The sequence below is a fragment of the Cajanus cajan genome, chromosome 9, assembly GCF_000230855.2.
Source record: "Cajanus cajan strain Asha chromosome 9, NIPB_CcT2T_4, whole genome shotgun sequence".
Lineage (NCBI taxonomy): Eukaryota > Viridiplantae > Streptophyta > Magnoliopsida > Fabales > Fabaceae > Cajanus > Cajanus cajan.
The window spans coordinates 10,496,333-10,516,524 of record NC_138525.1 but is presented as its reverse complement, the minus strand read 5'-3'; the positions used below and the strand labels follow the sequence as shown (position 1 = coordinate 10,516,524).

Here is a 20,192-nt window from a genome sequence, read left to right as displayed (position 1 = left end):
CTTAATATTATAAAAATATTTCAATTCTTTAAATTTCTAAACGTCAATTATTTTAATTCTTATTTTTCTATGCTTTTATAAATTTTTTTATAAATAATTTTGAAAGACTAAATTAGTCAAAGATGATAATTTCTTAATATTTTAATTTATAATATAATTTTAGACTCACAACCAAATCAAATTACACCTAGTTGTACCAATTTTCGCAGTCATGCTAAATGAGATTTTTTTTACGTAAATAGAATTTTTTTAAAAATAAATTATCAAAAAGGCATATGTTACACTTTATTTATATATCTAACACTATTCACTATTCACATTCAGAATTCGGTTCCCGGGTTTAAATTCTGAGTAGTTTTAAATTTTTTTTAACGCTATTGTGATCCAGTTTGCACAAATCTTGGAAGTGACACGGCTCGTTCCGGAAGCAGAACGAGACCGTTCCACTTCTAAAATTCGCGCAAACTAAGCCACAAACAAAAAAAAAATTAAAAAAAATTCAGAATTCAGTTCTCTGGGAATCGAATTTTGATAAAAAAAAAAAAAAAGAATTTTAAAACTCAGAATTCGGTTCCAGAACTGAATTATGAGTATAAACATGGTGATAGATGTGTAAATAAAGTGTAACATATACCTTTTTGGTAATTTTTTTTAAAAAAATTTATATTTACGTAAAAAAATTCGCTAAATGATTGTACGAGTTGAATTGTCAAAGAACAAATTTGCTTCTTTTATGGACTAATTTGTCATTCATCTTAGATACAAGGAATAATTGTATTTACACACTTCAGAGTTCAGATGTAATGCAATTAAGCTCGACATTTTTATTATTTTTAGCTCCTTCAATTTACATTATTGCGTAAAAAATGAGAGAAGAAAGCGGTAATTAGAAAAAAAGATAAATAATATTATATTATTATGTGAAAATTATCTAAAAAAAATTAATAATGCAAATTATAATTTTGTTAGGGTATTTATTAAAGATTCAATATATAAAAAATCATTAAAAATTAGAAAAGTCACGTCTTAATAATATTTTTCAGAAATTTATCAACTAGTATTTTAATAATATTTTAAAAACATTAATTAAAAAGAAATAGAAAAATTACACACCTTATCTCACTCGTGTCGTGTGTAAGCATTTTCATCAAAATTTATAATTACACCTCGTTTATCACTTCGCTGGAACCTAACGTAAACAGTATGCTGAATTCAACACCAGTGTTCCGAATTCCGGTAGTATAAATTCAGATGCGCACGTAAACCACACCACAACTCACACAAAGTCCAATCGAATTCGATTCAAGTCTCACACGAAAGCTCAAAAGCAGAAACACTCACCGGCGATGGAGATCGACGGCAACACGCTCGCGGCGAGGTCGCTGGCTCGCTTCGGCGTGCGTCACATGTTCGGCGTGGTCGGAATCCCGGTGACGTCGCTGGCGAACCGCGCCGTGTCCCTCGGCATCCGCTTCATCGCGTTCCACAACGAGCAGTCGGCGGGTTACGCCGCCTCCGCGTACGGCTACCTCACCGGCCGCCCCGGCGTCTTCCTCACCGTCTCCGGCCCCGGCTGCGTCCACGGCCTCGCCGGCCTCTCCAACGCCGCCGTCAACACGTGGCCCGCCGTCATGATCTCCGGCTCCTGCGACCAGGCCGACGCCGGCCGCGGCGACTTCCAGGAACTCGACCAGATCGAAGCCACCAAACCCTTCTCCAAGCTCTCCGTCAAAGCAACTAACATTTCCGAAATTCCCTCCTGCGTGGGCCGGGTCCTGGATTGGGCCCTATCGGGCCGGCCCGGTGGATGCTACTTGGATCTCCCCACCGACGTGTTGCATCAGAAAGTGTCGGAATCTCACGCCGAGAGACTCTTACTCGAGGCAGAGAAGAACCGCAATAGAATCGAGCCTTCGGTTATTTCCAATTCGAAGATCGAGGAAGCTGTTTCTCTTCTCAGACACGCGGAGAGGCCGTTGATTGTGTTTGGGAAAGGCGCGGCGTACGCACGTGCGGAGCACGCGCTCACGAAGCTCGTTGAAGCGACTGGGATTCCGTTTCTCCCCACTCCGATGGGGAAGGGTTTGTTGCCGGATACTCACGCGCTTGCCGCCACTGCTGCTAGGTCACTCGCGATTGGGAAGTGTGACGTGGCGCTTGTGGTTGGGGCGAGGCTGAATTGGCTTCTCCACTTCGGGGAGCCACCGAAGTGGTCGAAGGATGTAAAGTTTATCTTAGTTGACGTGAGTGAGGATGAAATTGAATTGAGGAAGCCTCATTTGGGTTTGGTGGGTGATGCTAAACACGTGATTGAGGTTTTGAATAAGGAGATTAAAGATGACCCGTTTTGCTTGGGGAGCACGCATCCCTGGGTGCAGGCGATTTCTAACAAGGCTAAGGAGAATTTTGCCAAGATGGAGGTTCAGCTCGCGAAGGATGTTGTGCCGTTTAATTTCTTGACGCCTTTGAGGATTATAAGGGATGCTATTAAGGCTTTGGGAAGTCCTGCCCCTATTGTGGTTTCTGAAGGGGCCAACACCATGGATGTGGGGAGGGCTGTGTTGGTTCAGACCGAGCCCCGGACAAGGTTGGATGCCGGCACGTGGGGGACCATGGGGGTTGGGCTTGGTTATTGCATTGCTGCCGCCGTTGCTTCGCCGGAGCGGCTTGTGGTTGCTGTTGAAGGGGATTCTGGATTTGGATTTAGTGCGATGGAAGTTGAGGTACATTCTTGACTCATGTCTCCTGCATTATGCTTAATAACTACTTAGCTCTTCTTATGCAATAAATGTGTTGTGCCATTAGACCAGTTTGGATAAGTTTCTTCATAAACACTTCTAGAAGAGAAAAATAAGAAGGAAAACTGAAATAGCTTATGCATAAGTTAAAAATAAGATTTTAGAAAAGCTAATAGAGAGAGTTTCTATAAGTTAGTTTAGTCTTGGAACTGACTTGACATATTTGCCTTCTATAAGTGGTTCAGCATGCATTGGGCCTAACAATAGAGTATCTCAGTGCCCATTTCCTATGTGGACGAGAGAGTGAAAACCCAAATGGATGGGAGCATCTCAGCAGTCAGCAGACATTGGCTTGCTTAACAGTAGTATCTCAGTAGTGTGCTATATGTAGACTTTTGGCTTCTTATAAGAACTTCTAAACTAGTTTTTGCAGTTCTTGTTTGTTGTAATTCCGAAGATTTGCTGTTGGTCTTATCTTTTCCCAAATACTTGAGAAATTTTATTTCTTGTTCTAGTTTGAATTGGGAAATAAGTTTCTTCAACTTTGAAATGGTAGTGCTTGTGAATTTTAGTTGATCTAGATGAGGATTTCTTGTTTGAATAACTTTGAATAATAAAGAAATAATTCAATTTTGTTAAAACCATATATTTTTTGTTTAAAAGTTGTCTTTATTCTTATTATTAAAATATCTCTATATCATATGTGTATGTAGATTCTCTCAAATCTCAGTTAATATGACCATGTGATTCCATATGTTTTTGCTTTCATTTGCTGTTACTCTGCAATTTATTTTCTGAATACAAGCATGAAATGTAATTATTTATCTTTTCTCCAGACATTGGTTCGGTACCAGCTGCCTGTGGTTGTGATTGTTTTCAACAATGGTGGTGTATATGGGGGTGACCGTAGACGCCCAGAGGAGAGAGATGGACCTCACAAAGATGATCCTGCCCCCACCGATTTTGTCCCAAATGCAGGGTACCATGCTTTGATAGAAGCTTTTGGTGGAAAGGGCTATCTTGTTGGGACACCTGATGAACTGAAGTCTGCTCTTTCAGAATCCTTCTCTGCTCGGAAACCAGCTGTAGTAAATGTTGTGATTGATCCCTATGCTGGTTCAGAGAGTGGGAGGATGCAGCACAAGAATTGATTCCCGTAGTTGCCAAATGCTCTACAGCATCCTTTCACTTCATTTACTTTTTGGTTTTAAATAACACTGAAATTGTACTCCTATAGCTTTTTATGCTTGAATTATCTGGTGCAGCATAGCCATCATCAAGTTTATTTTAAATTTCAACATAGTACATTCTCTGATACCCTCAAATTTATAAGGGTTTCACTGTTTCAGATTTCCAGTATCCTTCTCATGTGGATCAATAGTAATTTTACACACGTACCTTTGCCACCTCATTACTTGACATGGCTTTTCATTGTTTTATTTAAATTTTAAAAGGCTAAGAAACTATTAAACAATCCCAACGGTTAATTTCATAATTTCAACAGATTGACTTCCCTATTCTGTAAAATTTTGGAAAAATGTTGGATTCTGGTTGAAAGTTGAAACTACTTATTGAACCCCAAATCTTTTATTGAAACCAGACTTTGAACCGTAAATATTTCATTGAAACCATACTTTGAATCCTGAATCTTTGATTGGATCTCTGATCGAAACCTAAATCCACAGAAGGTGCAAGCAGGGGTCTCATGCTTAAAATGGAGTTGAATTAGCTGTCAGTTGTGTAGCCTCATCAAATACTTAACATTGGCATTTAACAGTGCTATTGTCAGTGCTTTTTACTTGGCAGTGAACCTGCTCACTTCTGCACATTATTGTCAACATACCTGCGTTTTGCTGAGGATTTGATTTGTTACAATTCTTATCTGCAATGCAAAGGTATTATTTATGGACCCTTTTCCTAATTATGATCTCCTTTTTGACAAATCCTATGATTGAGTTAGACTTTTCACCACTTGTAGGTATTTAATTGTCATATTTCATTAGATAATGTGAATATCATATACAATGTTAAACATCAATTTTTGCATATTTAACGAATTACAGCTAGAATCCGAATCCTGGCAAGAAATGAAAATCTAGATCAAAGCCTCAGTCTCTTTGGTAAATGAAAGAATAATGATCTGGCTACTATCTAGACCAAGAAACACCAAATGTAAGGAGAAACCAAACTATGTTATGCTATGACGACTCTTTTAAGTTCTAACAACCATAAATGTTTTCTCTAATATGCTGGAATATTGTGTGTGCGTGTGTGTACAGACGTTCCAGATTTTGTTAGCTAGTGGGCTTCAGATGAGCCATTACTGATGTATCTGCTGAGACAAATACAGGGACATCAATTAAGGTGGCAACATTGTCATGGAGCACATCAAGCCATGTTGAAGTGATGCTGATGGCTTAATTTTGACCGAGCAAATTAGACAGGCAAGGAATAGGAAGCAGATGCTTTCTCAAATGTTTGTGTTGGCCAATGGAATCCCCAGTATCTGCTGGCAGGTTAAGGATCCTATAGTTCTTTTTTATGCTTGTGGTATCTTTCATAAATTGCCCTGTATTATGCCAACAACATACAAACTAAATTAGGAACACGAAGGACAAGGCTTTTGCACTCTAGTTCTATCGCATGAGTTTTCCATTCTTGCTCCCTTTCAAAAAGGGTCAAAACACGAACAGAGAAGCCGAACACTGTTCTGGAAAGGCCACGGCAAAACAGTTCCAGAGTGTGGTGAGTAGGCTTCACGCGCTGAAAGCCTGTTGGCAGGAAAAAGTGCGTGTGGCAGTGTGTCAAAGGCCAGATGGAAGCAGTGCTCTGGGAACTGGCCGATATGGTATCAGCGAACTTGTTGGGATGGTGGTTGGGACTCCTAGGGCTGCCAGATCTGGACAGCCAATGGAATAGCTAGGGTTTTACAAATGCTTATCATGCCAACTGGTCGTGGGCTCTGATACCATTTAACCGTGCATTTTTTAAATAATGATTTTGTACATCATTAGTTTGAAGCCATAATAACTTTGCCAGGTGCTAGGATATGCAAAAGGAGCTGTGGCAGTTGTTATCTCCATTTTGATATTTTGGAATCCTGTATCAGTGATTAGAATGCTTGGCTATTCTCATTGTTATTGGATTTACTCTATCAGTAACTGGAATGCTTGGATATTTTCTTTTTGTTATTTGATTTACTCTGTATAGCGAAAGCCATGATTTGGAGTGGCTGAGATACTTGAGTCATGTAACCCAAGTTTAGCCACATCATAAATTACTAATGCAAATCCATTGGATTTGTTTCCGATGTAAAACAAAAACCTACCTTCCTTTGGAGCGCGGCTCGTCTGCAGATTATGAAGTGCATTCAATGTTTGTTGTTTTTATATGTTGCTCTAACGCTTTGAGTTCTCCGTCTGTTATTAACGATGCTAAGTTTCCTAGCATTTTGATAGCATCACGTTTGAAATACCATTTCTTTTTTCACGTACAATGATGATTACGGATGATGTGACCCTTTGTTCATGTGCCAATTATTTGTCTCCTCTCAAGCATTACAGGATAACAGGAATGCTCAGTTTTTATATTGTTGTTTTATTCACTATATTCGACATTTGATGGATAGTAACTTGAGAGAACACATGTATAGGTCTCTCAATATAACAATTATGTTAATATGTTTGACGTGGTGAGAGTGTGTATAATCTATGTAATGTATCTAGTTCTTTCTTTCTTTCTTTCTGGCTATTTATTTATTTTATATATATTTTTTTATTTGAATGTATCTAGTTATTTCTTAACTTGCCGAGGGATCCTGGGATCCAATGGTTAATTTTTAGGATATTTGATATTGCAAAGAGGCACAATTTTTGTGCTGCTGAGGTTAGTTCCATCCAACTCATACACCATGATTTTTGTACTTGGGGTGGGATCTTTGCCATGAAAAAAGGAGAATAACCTGCTACGCATTTTTTTTATGTAGACACGTGGCACGAAATTATCGTTTTTCTATTTTCTAATGGTAAGGTTAATTTGTGAATGCCGCCCCGGTAACAAATTATGTAACTATGAAGCATGAACCCATCAATGTCGTTAAATATAGGTACCGTCTCTCAGTCGATGTCATTCTACTTGCCATGAATTTGTAATTTTTACGCTAATTAATGGTTCATATTACCTTTTATTCTTTGTTCTAAAGTCAAATCAATGAATTTGGAATAGAAAGTTAATAATAAAAAAAAGAGACCTGGGTGTTGCGAGATTGTTAGAGTAACTAATAATATGTGCAAACATTTTTGGATTTTATGATAGGCCTCTAGTCAGATTGGCTCCTAATTTTGTTGAGCATGAGAAAAATAGAGACGCGGGGGCTACGAGATTGTTCAAATAATTAATTATATGTTCAACTTCAACATCAACTTTTGTATGTTATGATATGGCCTCTAATCAGATTGTCTCCTAGTTTTGTTTTAAGTAAGAGAAAATAGGTGGAGTCCCCCCATGATAATTCAACCAAAATCGTCCAAGACATTTCGCCAGTAAGATCCTTGAAAGGATCAATTGAGTCGTTATCATAACAGGCAAGCACTCTAGGAAAAGAATACTAAATATATATTTTTTATAATCTAAATTTACTTCTAAACCATCAATAATAATAGTGCAAATACAAACACCATTAGACAACAACAAACTAATCACTAAGATTAGCCTAATAGTTAGGTAAGAAAGAATTGAAATAATTAAAAACATGAGAACTTAAGTTCAATTTTCATTACAATTATCTTTATAATCTTTCTTATTTTAAAAAAAAAAAAGACAACGACAACAACTAAACTAGGAGTGAGCAACGGGTGGGTTTGGTCGGGTTCGGGTGAAAAATATCCAACCCATTGTAAACCGACTAAAAGAATGTGACCCATATCCGACCGACTGAGCTTTCGATTTGAGGCGGTTCGGGTTGAAACGGATTCGGATTTAAGCGGGTGAGTATAATCGGGTTTGAATTTTTTTGTAAACCAATTTATCTTAAGGAAGATGAAGCTTAAAACGATAAAAAAATATTTTTAAAATAGTGTATAAAAATAGAATGAAGGTGACAATAGATGGTGTAAGTAGATTCGTAGTTGAAACATTTACAAACTAAAGAAGCAAAAATAAAAGATAACAAAATTCATAGTTGTTACATGGAAAAGAAATATAAAGTTAGATTACAAAATCATAAGAAATCACAATCACACAAAATGTACTCAAAATGGAGATAAGAAGATGGAAAAAAAAGACAAAGAAAGAAGCAAAAAGATAACTCTAAAAATGGACTAGCGTGTTGAGAAGTTGAATGAGGAAGGAGAAGACAAAATAAATATCTAAGTTATGAGAAAAAAGAAAAAAAAAAAGTTACAAATTGATGGCTATATTATACTTGAAATAAAGATTTTTAAGTTTGGACCATTGTTGTTTAGTTATACAAAAGTAATAAAAATTTAAACTTATCTCATTTTCGGTTGGGTTCGGTTTTTGGCGGGTTTAAAAATTCAAAACCGAACCCGCCCAATATAACCCGTATAAAATCAAAATTTTAACCCGATTTACCCATAAGACCCGCCCGAACTCACCCAAAAACAATATTTTTTATCGGGTTTTTCGGGTTCGGTTCGGGTGTCGATTTAATGCTCATCCCTAGACTAAACACTTAAAGCTGTACTACACTTATCTCTCACAAAGTGTCTAGGTGGGTGTATAATTTTATTTTTCTTTAAACATTAAATAAGTGGGAAAGTGAATATAAATAGTTTACAAGCGAGGCACGCAAAAATAGTACAGTAAAATTTAATAAAAAGGCAAATGCAATTTAATTGGAGGGTTGAAGCCTGAACCTCTCTTCAGTGCCTCTGACAGTGCCGTACGGTACATTTTTGCTCGTTGACAATTCAAACCCTAGGGTAAAAAAATGGCGGGAAAATTTGGTGCCATGAGAACATTGGGCGCCCTTTCTCTTCCTCTTCCTCCACCTCTATATAAACCCTTCCCTCCATTTCTATCCCCATCGTCAATCTTTTCCGTTTACCGCAGAGTTTCCATAATGGCCCAACCCCAATCGGAGTCCCACGCCAATAACGGCTCCTGCGAGCCACTGCTCAAAATCCCCAAACTCTACCAAAACGACGACGTTTCCGCAACCGCTCCCTTTCTCCGCGTGAAGAAGCTCTCCGACAAGGCCGTTTTGCCTTCTAGGGCTTCCCCTCTCTCCGCCGGTTACGATCTCTCTAGGTATCAAAATAACCCTCTCATTCACTACGTTTATTTAATGAAAAATTAAAAAAAAAATGATTTAATGTTTTTTTATTTGTAGTGCGGTGGAGACGAAGGTGCCGGCGAGAGGGAAGGCTCTGGTGGCCACTGATATCAGCATCGCCATTCCCGAAGGAACCTATGCTCGCGTTGGTAATTTTTCTCTCCGAATTTAGGGCTTTCGATTTTCACTAATTTCAGTGATTTTTTAAAAAATTGAATTGATTTGTTTGAGTTAATTTGCAGCGCCACGATCGGGGTTAGCGTGGAAGCACTCGATCGACGTGGGTGCAGGTGTGATTGACGCGGATTACAGGGGACCGGTTGGGGTGATACTGTTCAACCATTCGGACGTGGATTTCGAGGTGAAGGTTGGGGATAGGGTTGCGCAGCTCATCATTGAGAAGATTGTGACCCCTAATGTTTCGGAGGTGGAGGATTTGGATGAAACTGTGAGGGGGGAAGGTGGGTTTGGATCCACTGGTGTTTGATTTGTTGTGTTCTGCTGGTGATTTTGTAGAGCAGTTGGTGGAGGAGTGAACGAGTGAACCCATTATCTATGGATCTTACCAAACTCTACTGTATGCTAGTGTCTTGTGTACTCCAGTTATGGTAATGGTATAATGAGCGATTTGAATTTCGATGTAGAAAAGTAAACTCTCGCCAAAATTTAAGATCTTAGTATTATTAAGTAATACATGCTTTCAAAATTAGATTTTTTTTTGTTAAAAATATTAATGTTTTTTCACAAAAATTTAATATTTTTTTTATATTCGTCTATGGAGTATTTATTGTCGATAGCAGTGATTAATCTCTCAAGATTTATTACGGTTGAATACAGAAGGCAGGATTTGAATTCTTGATCTTGTTTAACTTTTACTGCTAGTTTGGGGTTACAAAAATTTAACACACTATAAGTAATTTTTAATGTAGTTTTTTTTTGTTATTAATTTCTTATTGAGTGTCTAAAATATATTCATTAGTAATATTTTGTGCATTTTAATATATGAATTTGTTAGGGTTTGAGGTCAAATGTGGTCGATTTGTAAGAATGATGATATAGAGATTATGAATGGAATGAAATGATTAAATGAAGTAATTTTATTATTGTATGTGTAGAGTTTATTCATTGCAAGTGTCTTAAAAGAATACGTTAACTCACTATCAAGGAAAAATACACGTTAACAATTTTTTTTTGTTAAGAATAAATTTTGGAAATGAATAAAAGAGGGAACTTATTTTAGATTGACCTTGTATTTTTTAATTTATTTTTAAATAAGTAAGAACAAGATTATGAAACTTTTGTAAGGTATTTTTGGTTTCTATTAAATCACTTCTCAATTTTGTAAGGTATTTTGATGTTTACCCTATTGATATGTTATTAGAAAAAGGAAATTTATAAGTTTGTTTTATTTTCTTTTTATTTTTATCAAATCAAGAAAAATATTAGTCTTTTCTATCATTTTTTATTTTCTTTACCTTAGTCTCCTCTAAACTTATGTATCACTTTTTAGAAGATAATAAAATTATTATAATTATAGGTATATTATGTAAGAATATATATATTTTTAACTATTAATATAGATTTGGGGTTTTTTAAACATAAGAATTTAGGTTCAATTCTCATTATGATCATTTTTGTAATCTTTCTTATTTTTACAAAAAAAAAAAAAACTTATGTAAGTGTCACTTTTTAGAAAGCAATGAAATTATTATAATTATAGGTATATTATGTAAGAACATATATATCTTTAACTATTAATAAAGACTTGAGATTTTTTTCTTACATATTTTAATTTTATTTTTAAATTACTCCTTTTTAAATTATAATTTACTCTCACCTTTTAAATAATTATTCCTCTACTATTTCCATTTAATCTTAATTTATTTTAAACAAGAGAGGCATACTTTCAAATGTTTTTTTTTTGTTTTATTTTTTTAACTATAGAAATACAGAGCAGTTTTTTTCAACTAGTTATTTATAATAATTTTTAGTAAAGCAATGTGAGATAAAGCTTTATCAACTAAATTAGAGCATTTTTAATATTTTGTTTTCATAATTAGTTTTCTCGGACTAGTTTTTTTATAACATGTTACTTTTTTTAAATCGACTAATTTTCTAACTTATGCTTAATAAAAATACAATATAATTTGTGACTTGTGTGTTTACTATTAGATATAGTAAATGTATCTTTCATGAGCATATTATGAGTTTAGAATGTTCTTTATCTCTTTTGTTTCGACTATGTTTGCCATGACAACATTTTTCTCCTTTAGTGTACTCCATGACAGTCAAATCAATATTATTAGACGATGGTTCGATTCATTTTCCTCTGTTCATTTTAGACAGAACAATGGTGTTTGAGTATGCCCAAAAACAAGTGATTTACATTCATCATTAGGAGACTCAACATCTCTGATATAGCCGATTAGAGACTATTATTGAAATGTAATTAAAGTCTCACATCATTCAAATAAGATGATGGATATTAATTTATATACACACGTTTGTTTTCATTAGTAGAGAGATCTTTTGAGTGGTATCCAAAAATAAAACAATGTAAGACCTATAATATATTTTACATAAATACGTGTGATTTATTCTGCACAAATATGTGTTTTGATGATAAATATTTCGTATTAATATCATGATTTTAAAAATATAAAAAAACTTAAAATATGTATTAAGGTTAAGAAGCTATTACATCATTATCAATACAAATATTCTCTAGCAACATCACTTAATAATTATATTTTTAATTTAAAAGAAAGCATAATTGTTGAGTGTGAAAATGTCATTATTTAACCTAGCCTTAAATTCATTAGAATAATTAACGTGTACTCTATTTTAATTATTTTGACGAAAGAGAAATGTAGCTATTTAATACATTGTTAAAGTAATTTTTTGTATTATTAGTTAAAATATATTGATAAACATAATTTTTTTTACTGAATCTCATATTTTATTTAATAATATTTTTCTTGATTTTGTATTTTTAATAGGTTTTAATCAATATTAAAATATGTGTCAGAGAAAAAGTGTGGTAGAAAATGTGTAGCCCTTTTCGGTTGTGGAAATAAGTAATTTTCAATTTTAAAAATTATTATTTCTTCTTAAATCTAAATTATTATTATTATTATTATAAGTTTTTACTTATTTGAATTAATTATGTATATTTATTTTTATAATTTTATGTTCTCGCATTTTATATTTTAATCTTATATTAATTTTTTCTATTAGTATCTAAAACCTCAACCTTATACAAACATTTTAAATTAACTCTCAGCCTTATTATTTTCATTACTCCCCTTTCAATAATGTTTTTTATGTTTCTACTTTTCAATAACAAATAACAAAGTACAGTTTATTTATGAACATTATATTGTGATCCTTCCTTAAAAACTCCTAAAGCCATTGAAACTATCATTTAGCTGCAATCGATAATCATTAAAAGTTAACTTTCAGTGACACATTAACTATCTCATTATAGTATGCTCCGTCCAATGGCATTATTGTTTATGAATTTATTAGTTATTCATTACTGTTACTCAATATATATATATATATATATATATATATAATTAGAAATTATGTTTAGTATGATATTATTATAAAACCAATAAATTTATTTTATATTTAATAATTTATAATTGTATGATAATTGCAAGTGTAAATTTTATTTTCTCTTGAATTGGAGTGGACAAATAATGATGAAATTTACGAGTGATTGAAAGAAAAAAAATATAGATTAAAAATCTAAAATAAGTTGTATTATTATTTTTTAATTACAAAAAAAAAAATCTATTATTGGAGATGTTTTGTGGGAGTAACTTTAAAAGAATAATTGTGTTTAGAAGACGAGTTGAATTAGTAATTGGAATTAATGAAGGTAGAGACGTAGAGTAGAGTGGGGTGTTCAAAAGGTTAGGGATCAATAATCAACTAAGCTCGTGAATATGTAGGCAATTAGAAGAAATCCTTTTCGTCAAATACTTCTTGTAGCCGTGCGCAAAAAGCAAAGATTCTGCTCCTGTTGAACTTAGGCCATCAAATTAATTATTTTAAATGCATAAAATAAAAAGTTTCGAGGGGTTAATTTTGAAATAGCAATCCAATTTTGAATAGAATGCACATAAAAACAGATGGTGGTAAAATTGTGTCCATGTGAGTGAGTGTAAACATTCTGGTTCACAGCCCAAATACCAACAATCAAGAATCCTAGCAGCGCATATAGCCGTTGCTCATTTTTTTAACCACATAATACAAATAGCTGCCAACTTTCTAGGTTTATTCTTTGTTTATCCAGACGAATTTAGCCGTTATTGTTACACAAATTTGAATCCTGAGACTTGAGAGAGAGGACAAACAGAAAATGTTACGTTGGAGATACCCATCTGGCATTTGCAGTCAAGATCCAAATTGTTTTCCACATTATTTACTTTTTTTCAAAAGAAAATTAAGTGAATCAGTGGGGTCATCTGGTCAAACAAGAACACAACATAACTCTCCCTTTGTCAAAATTTGAATTTTTTCCTCTCTCTCACATTAAAGTTAATAATAATATAATATAATATAGTATTTTATTTTAAAAACAATGTTCTCGGATAACGGTCCCTTTCCACAAAGCAGAACCTTTCTTTTGCTTTCTCTTATCTAATCTAATTGAAATTCAAATCTCCTTAAACCCCTTTTCAATTTCTCTCTACTCTTTCCTTCCTTCCTTCCATTTCTTCAACTATCGTTCTCTTTGTCATTTACCACCCTATCAATGGGTACATGTTTTAGCAAGAAGAATGTGTCCTCTACCTCACCCAACAAGTCAGTTTCTCAGCATAGAAACTCTCAGAACAGTGTCACTGTCAGCTTGTCCAAACCCTCTGAGCCAGAAGTGAGCCTCAAGAACAAGACAGTGCAAGAGAAACAGCCAGCACCACAAAATGAAGGTGATGAAGTGAACAAAGAGGTATTCATCATCAAACACAGAAAGAGCCATGATGACAGGGAAAGAACCAAAACCCCACCTTGCATTGATGGGGTTGTCACCAATGAAGAGCCAATAGGTAACAACAAGATTGCACCTTCCACACCATTGAATGTTGGGGTGAGGACTTCAAGCTGCACCAAAGAAGAGGTTGATGCAATTCTAATCCAGTGTGGGAGGCTCAGCAGAAGCTCTTCCACCAGAAAGTACTCAGGCTCAAAGAGAAGTTTTGATTTTGACAATGACAATGACACAACTTCTGCTGAGGATGGCCAGAGAAAAGGCAATGGCAGTGATGAAAATGATGTGGCGGCGGCGGCGGCTTCCGAGAGCCGCCGCCACCGCCAGTCGCCACGGCGTTCTCAGGGAAGGAGGAGAACTCCAAGTAGGGAGAGAGAACAATCCAGCAGCAGAGAAAGGAGAGTGAGTAGATCTCCTGGTAGAAGATCTTCTGACACCACTGCAAATGCAAGCAACAACAACAACAACACAAGTTCTAGGCCTGGGAAAATGGTGTCTGTTCCTGCCACTGTTTCATCTTTGGCTATGGACAAGAGTAACAACTGTGGTGGTGGAGAATCTGGCACCAAGAGGAAAACTGTTAAGAGGAACGTTGGTGATGTTGGTTCAAGGGGTGCAGCATCACCACGTGCTCAGTCTCCTGCTAGAGTTAATGGTAATGTGGCAAGTGCTAAAGTATTGAGTGAGAATCAGCACCACCAACAACAACCCTCTCTCAGCCGTAATAACTCTTCAAGGAAAGCAGAACTATCTCCTTACAGAAGAAACCCTCTGAGTGAGGTTGATACTAACATCAAGGTGCAACAAAACAAGCCCAGGATTGAAGCTGAAGCCATTCAGGTAATCAAATCACTTGGTAGATGGAATGAGTTGTGTTATTGATGTAATGTAATTAAACATTGATGTCACTATTTGTTGTAATCTTTAGCATTCCTATTTATGGTAAGTAGGAAAGTCTAAATCATTAGCCTAATTAAGGTAATTAAGAAAACCTAAATTATTGTACTAATTACATCAACTAAAAAAGTTAATGATTACATGGAAAAATAAATAATGTTCCTCATTACTTTGTTGATGTTATTGACATGATCTTTTGCCATTCCCATTGCAGAAACCAAATGGCAAAGTTGCATTGGAGAAGGGTGTGAGTGTGAATTGCAAAACAAAGGAGCAACATGGGGAAGAGTCTTCAGTGCCTGATAGTGCTGCTATGAAGAAAATGGTATCATCATCAGGGGTTGACAACCTTAAACCACAAGGTTTAACAAGAAGCAGATCTTCTAGAAGATCTAGAGACTTAGACATCAATCCTGAACCTGTGGTGAACTCATCAAACTCCTATGCTTCCCTACTCCTTGAGGACATCCAGAACTTCCATCAAAAGAACACACCACCACAACCACAACCACAACAACAACCTTCTATTTCTCTCCCTGCATGTCTCAACAAGGCTTGCTCTATCCTTGAAGCTGTTGCTGATCTCAACTCCACCACCAGCTCAAATTTCTCTGAGGACAGGAAGAGTCCATCCACTCAACAATCTATTAGGAATGAGTACAATCACTATGGGAAGAAGAAAGTGGCACTTGCCAAGGACCCTTTCATAGAATCTGAGGTGGCTGTTAGTGATGATGTGATGGAACCAAGCTTGCACAAGTATGTGACAGTGAAGAGGGGTGGTGGAATAGACATGGAGGACCAAGAGTCTTCAGGAAGCAACAGCTTCACTGTGAGTAGTCATAGTGGCCAACATCATTGGGGCATTTCTTGTTCCTCATCATGGGAACCAAATTCTGCTGACTCAACAGATTGCTGGAATTCAAGATTGAGCACCTTGGAAAGTGATTTGTCATGTGAAGCCAAGAAGTGTATGAGCAACAAAAGTAGAGAGTGTGATCATGAACACAGCAGTGGAATTGGACGTGGCAGGCTTGGTTCCAATAAGGGTCTTAACATGTTACCTGCTGCTACAACCTAGGTGTGTGATGAAGATGATGTTCATAATATGTATTCCACCTTTTATTTAGTATCTTAGATATTCAACGAAGGTTGCATTCCTTCTGTTTTGAGTTGCATACTTGCAACTGTTTCTTGTTTCATCAAGGCCAATTCTAGTTGATCGCTCTCATTTTGCCATTTTACCTGTCCTGTTTATGAACATTTTTTGTGATTCTTCGAATAGACATGAAGATCAATCGTTTACAAACTCCGTTTGTATATATCTAGTAGAACATCTCTACAAAATTTGGAGCTTTTGTTATCAAGAAAAAAAAAAATGGAACTTCGTTGAACCAATAACCGGTGAAAATAATAGAAACAACATTGAACTTACTAAATCATCGATTAAATAATTGATTTTAAAAGTTTAGTTTAACTAATTTAAAACCCTTTTTTCTTTGATGTAAAAAAATACTTTTCTTTATTAATAATAACTAATGATATACATATTAAATATTTATTATATATAATAAAAATTTATAATAAATTATATGAACAAATAAATATTATATTTGAATATATAAATTATAGTTAAAATTTGTATAAATAAATTTTTTAACATGTAAATTATATTTTAAATTTATGATAAATAATTTAAATATAGTATAATATTATTTTTTACTTATTGATGATTTATTTTAAAATATTATAATTTAATTTATAAATAATTATGATAAATAAAATTTGAATTAGATAAAAAATTAAAAAAGTTTCTAAATGTCGAAAGAATTTTTTTTAAAAATAATCTCATACAAAATAAATATTTATATTTAATATTTTCTTTTGTTCGTCCTAAAATACACCGTCAATAACAGTGACATATATTTAATATATAAGTGTTAATAACTTATTTATATTATAAAATAATATTATTTTTATTTATTAAAAAATTATTTTAAAATATTAAGATTTAATTATAAATAATTATGATAAATAAAAATTAAATTAGATAAAAAATTATTAAAAATATCGATCGAACAAAATTTTCTAAAAGGACGAAAGGCATAATATAAGTTGGTATTTAATATACACAAAAGTTGATTCCAAAAGGAAAAACAAGTTATTGCTCAAACCACATAATGACCGTGCCTCATCCCTTTGTTTTGATTTTCCTTATTTTTCAAGTACTTTTCTTTGCACAATTTAATACAAACTGTCAAGTATTAATAAACCATTACCGTAGTCTCTCAAGTTTTTATTTTTAATATATAAGAATTACAAACAATAGATTTGAACTTAATATCTTGTAATAACTATTTCAAATTTTAACTTTGAAGTCTATGTATTATAATTTTCTTATATTTAAAATTTGTAAATGATTTTTTTTTTTTTTACTTTAAGAACTATTTACGAGAAAATAATACTTTAGGAATGAAATTGAGAATTTTTTCATTATGTATTTAATTAATGAAAAGTAAAGTATTTATTATTAAAAAAAGTGTTATAAATTAACTAAGAATTGATTAGATTTTCTTTCTAGTCATAAGTAGGGAAAGTTTGGTATAAATGAAACTAAAAAAATTATATAATTTTTAATAAATTTTAGTTAAGTAAAAAATATGTTTAAAATAATATTTATGATATTATATTATCTTTATAATATGTTTTGATAAATTGTTTTGATAAAACGAAGTTTTGGATATATTTTAATCTAATTTTTGGACTTATCGAGATGATTTTCATTTTATTTGAAAATTTTGTGTATATACATATTGTATTAGGATCGCTACACTTTGTATCTAAAAAAAAACTTTTTAATTTAATTTAATTTTTAACTTGAATTTTCGACAACTTTTTAAAAATTAGGTTAGTTATCAAATCAATCAAATATTAAATTAATAGGTTAGAGATTAAATTAATGAGTCGCTAATTAAATTGAATCATCCAATCTTTATTAATTTTATAAAAAGAATTTATATTATACATATTTCATATTTAAATTTCAATAAAAGCTATATCATATCTTAATGAAGTCTAAAAAAAATATAGTTATTATATTATTGATAGAATAACTAAATTATATACTAATTGAAAAAGTATATATAAAATATAAAATTTAATTCAATTTAAACATATATATTATGGATAGCAAAATTGAATGCTAAAAGAGAAAACTAAATAAAACCGTCTGATCTTTAACTTATAAGTCATCAATTTGTCTAAAAATTAGTAAGATTTTATCAATGTTTATTGAATTGAATGTAATCCAATTAAATAAAAAGTTCAAATCAGCTTGGTCATCGATTAGACTAGCCTAACCGATGCATCTAAATTGATTTTTAAAATTCTATTCCCCAATTTAATGAGGCGAACTTATATTTCATTTTTTTAATAGTTATTATTTATTTCATTTGTATATATTAATAGATATTTACTGAGAAAAAAATTTATTTAGAATTAAATTACTTTTAATCACTTTTTTATACGATACTTTTTTATATACTAATTTTAATATGATATAGTTAAGCATGAAAGAGTAAATAAAAATATCAGACATAAATTTACCATTATATATGTATACATATATCGTTAATTTTACTTTATTTAAATATATTTTTAGTCTAATTTTAATTTTAATTCTTCAATTTTATTTTGTTCGTTTCGGGTATTAGAAATTTATTTTAAATAGTACCTACTATCATTTAGTAATAACCTAATATTAATTTAAATAAGTCATGTAAGCAATATTTCGAGATGATATAACTTTTTTTTATATAATTATTAGAGAGGTGTTATGTTTAGATTCAACTATTTCTTTTATTTAGACTACAAATATTAACTCCAAGAAAATCACTTTAAATTATTAGAAGAAGAAAAAAATTGTTGATCAATTGAATGGAGTTGTGCAATGATACATATAACCAACACCTTAAACAAAATTTTCATCCCAATACTCTCAAAGTTAACATAGCATATTTTCAAAAGGCAAAGTAATGTTTTCTTCTTTTATTTTGTAATTTTTTATTTGAAAACAAAGTGTCTATACAATAATAATCATTAAACACCCACTTTATAACAAGATTAATCAGCTACGTGATTAAATAACCCTTTTTCTAGTCATTGCAATCATCCACCCTAATAAACTTTCTTTTTCTTTTCCCGCTCCATCTGTGAAATCAAATGTCTTATATAATACTGTGATGAGCTTAATATCAAGCAAACGTAGGGAAATCAAAATAAAAGAGACCAAAATATTTCTCAAAGGTTTACCTAAATGTAATCATCTATGTATTGGTAGGCACCCCCCTTCGGCCTGATTGAAGGCCGAATACACCAAAATCGAAAGACACCCCTTCGGCCCTAGGCCAGGCTGAATACCCCTTCAGTCCTAGGCCAGGCCGAGTACCCCCTTGGCCCCAATACATCATAAAAAACAAGGAAGCATCCCGCAAGTATCCAATTCACCCTGGACACCCCCTCGGTCCCAGGCCAGGCCGGATACCCCCTTGGTCCCAGGCCAGGTCGAATACCCCTTCGGCCCCAGGCCAGGCCGAATACCTCTTCGGCCTTAGGCTCGACCGAAAGACTTAAAGCAAGGACGACTCACATAAACACGTGGCAAATTAGATACCTGTTATACAATAATTACCATGCTTGATTAAGAAAAGATTAAGGTTAATTAAAATGTTACCCATCTCCCAAGACAGAAGGCCCACCAGGCCCAAACATGTCACTATAAATACACAGGTGATGGGACATAAATGAGGTACGATTTATTCCATATAAAAGCACTTATTGCTCTATACCGAATACTTACTTGATCGTCGGAGTGCCTTTGCAGGTACCCTCCCCACCACTCAGAAACAGTATTCGGTCGGCACCGAAGACTTAGAAGATCAAGGAGAAGGAGCGACAAGAGGAGTGTTTCTAGACAGGAACATTTTGGCGCCCACCGTGGGGCCGAAACCAGAACGGTTCTCGACCCTGAAGTAAGATGGTAGCAACAAGGAGTCAACAAGAGAACGCAGTCGTACACCCCTTCGGGATGCCCCCAGACAACACCAGGCAGCAAACTAATCAGAACGAGGAAGAAATGGAAGAATCATATGTAGATCGGTCCCAACAACCCAACCCATCGTCGGCCCTCGAGCAACTAAAGGCTGAAATGATGGAACTCAAGAGGCTTCGAGAAAAGGACGCCCACAAGTTGTCGGTCCTTAGA

The 20,192-nt window shown here is 33.7% G+C and overlaps 3 protein-coding genes across 3 annotated transcripts; all 3 read left to right on the top strand.

Annotated features, from left to right (window-relative positions):
• The first annotated feature begins 1,198 nt into the window (after positions 1–1,198).
• LOC109796119 (Thiamine pyrophosphate dependent pyruvate decarboxylase family protein) lies at positions 1,199–4,131 on the top strand. The gene is made up of 2 exons (XM_020355762.3): positions 1,199–2,723; positions 3,575–4,131. Exons 1-2 carry the CDS (start codon positions 1,347–1,349, stop codon positions 3,887–3,889), a joined length of 1,692 nt encoding a protein of 563 aa, XP_020211351.1. The 5' UTR covers positions 1,199–1,346; the 3' UTR covers positions 3,890–4,131.
• A 4,542-nt stretch (positions 4,132–8,673) lies between these two features.
• On the top strand, positions 8,674–9,742 carry DUT1 (DUTP-PYROPHOSPHATASE-LIKE 1). The gene is made up of 3 exons (XM_020357715.3): positions 8,674–9,008; positions 9,091–9,182; positions 9,276–9,742. Exons 1-3 carry the CDS (start codon positions 8,689–8,691, stop codon positions 9,518–9,520), a joined length of 657 nt encoding a protein of 218 aa, XP_020213304.2. The 5' UTR covers positions 8,674–8,688; the 3' UTR covers positions 9,521–9,742.
• Positions 9,743–13,639: 3,897 nt separating this feature from the next.
• Positions 13,640–16,173, top strand: LOC109797166 (uncharacterized protein At1g65710). The gene is made up of 2 exons (XM_083063826.1): positions 13,640–14,872; positions 15,144–16,173. The coding sequence occupies exons 1-2, from the start codon at positions 13,799–13,801 to the stop codon at positions 16,008–16,010; spliced, it is 1,941 nt and encodes a 646-aa protein (XP_082919952.1). The 5' UTR covers positions 13,640–13,798; the 3' UTR covers positions 16,011–16,173.
• Positions 16,174–20,192: the final 4,019 nt, after the last annotated feature.

Coding starts and splice junctions, on each gene's coding strand:
- DUT1 (XM_020357715.3), top strand. CDS start 8,689: ATGGCGGGAAAATTTGGTGCCATGAGAACATTGGGCGCCCTTTCTCTT. Junction 9,009..9,090: donor GCCGGTTACGATCTCTCTAG/GTATCAAAATAA, acceptor TTTTATTTGTAG/TGCGGTGGAGACGAAGGTGC. Junction 9,183..9,275: donor AGGAACCTATGCTCGCGTTG/GTAATTTTTCTC, acceptor GTTAATTTGCAG/CGCCACGATCGGGGTTAGCG.
- LOC109796119 (XM_020355762.3), top strand. CDS start 1,347: ATGGAGATCGACGGCAACACGCTCGCGGCGAGGTCGCTGGCTCGCTTC. Junction 2,724..3,574: donor TTAGTGCGATGGAAGTTGAG/GTACATTCTTGA, acceptor TCTTTTCTCCAG/ACATTGGTTCGGTACCAGCT.
- LOC109797166 (XM_083063826.1), top strand. CDS start 13,799: ATGGGTACATGTTTTAGCAAGAAGAATGTGTCCTCTACCTCACCCAAC. Junction 14,873..15,143: donor TTGAAGCTGAAGCCATTCAG/GTAATCAAATCA, acceptor TTCCCATTGCAG/AAACCAAATGGCAAAGTTGC.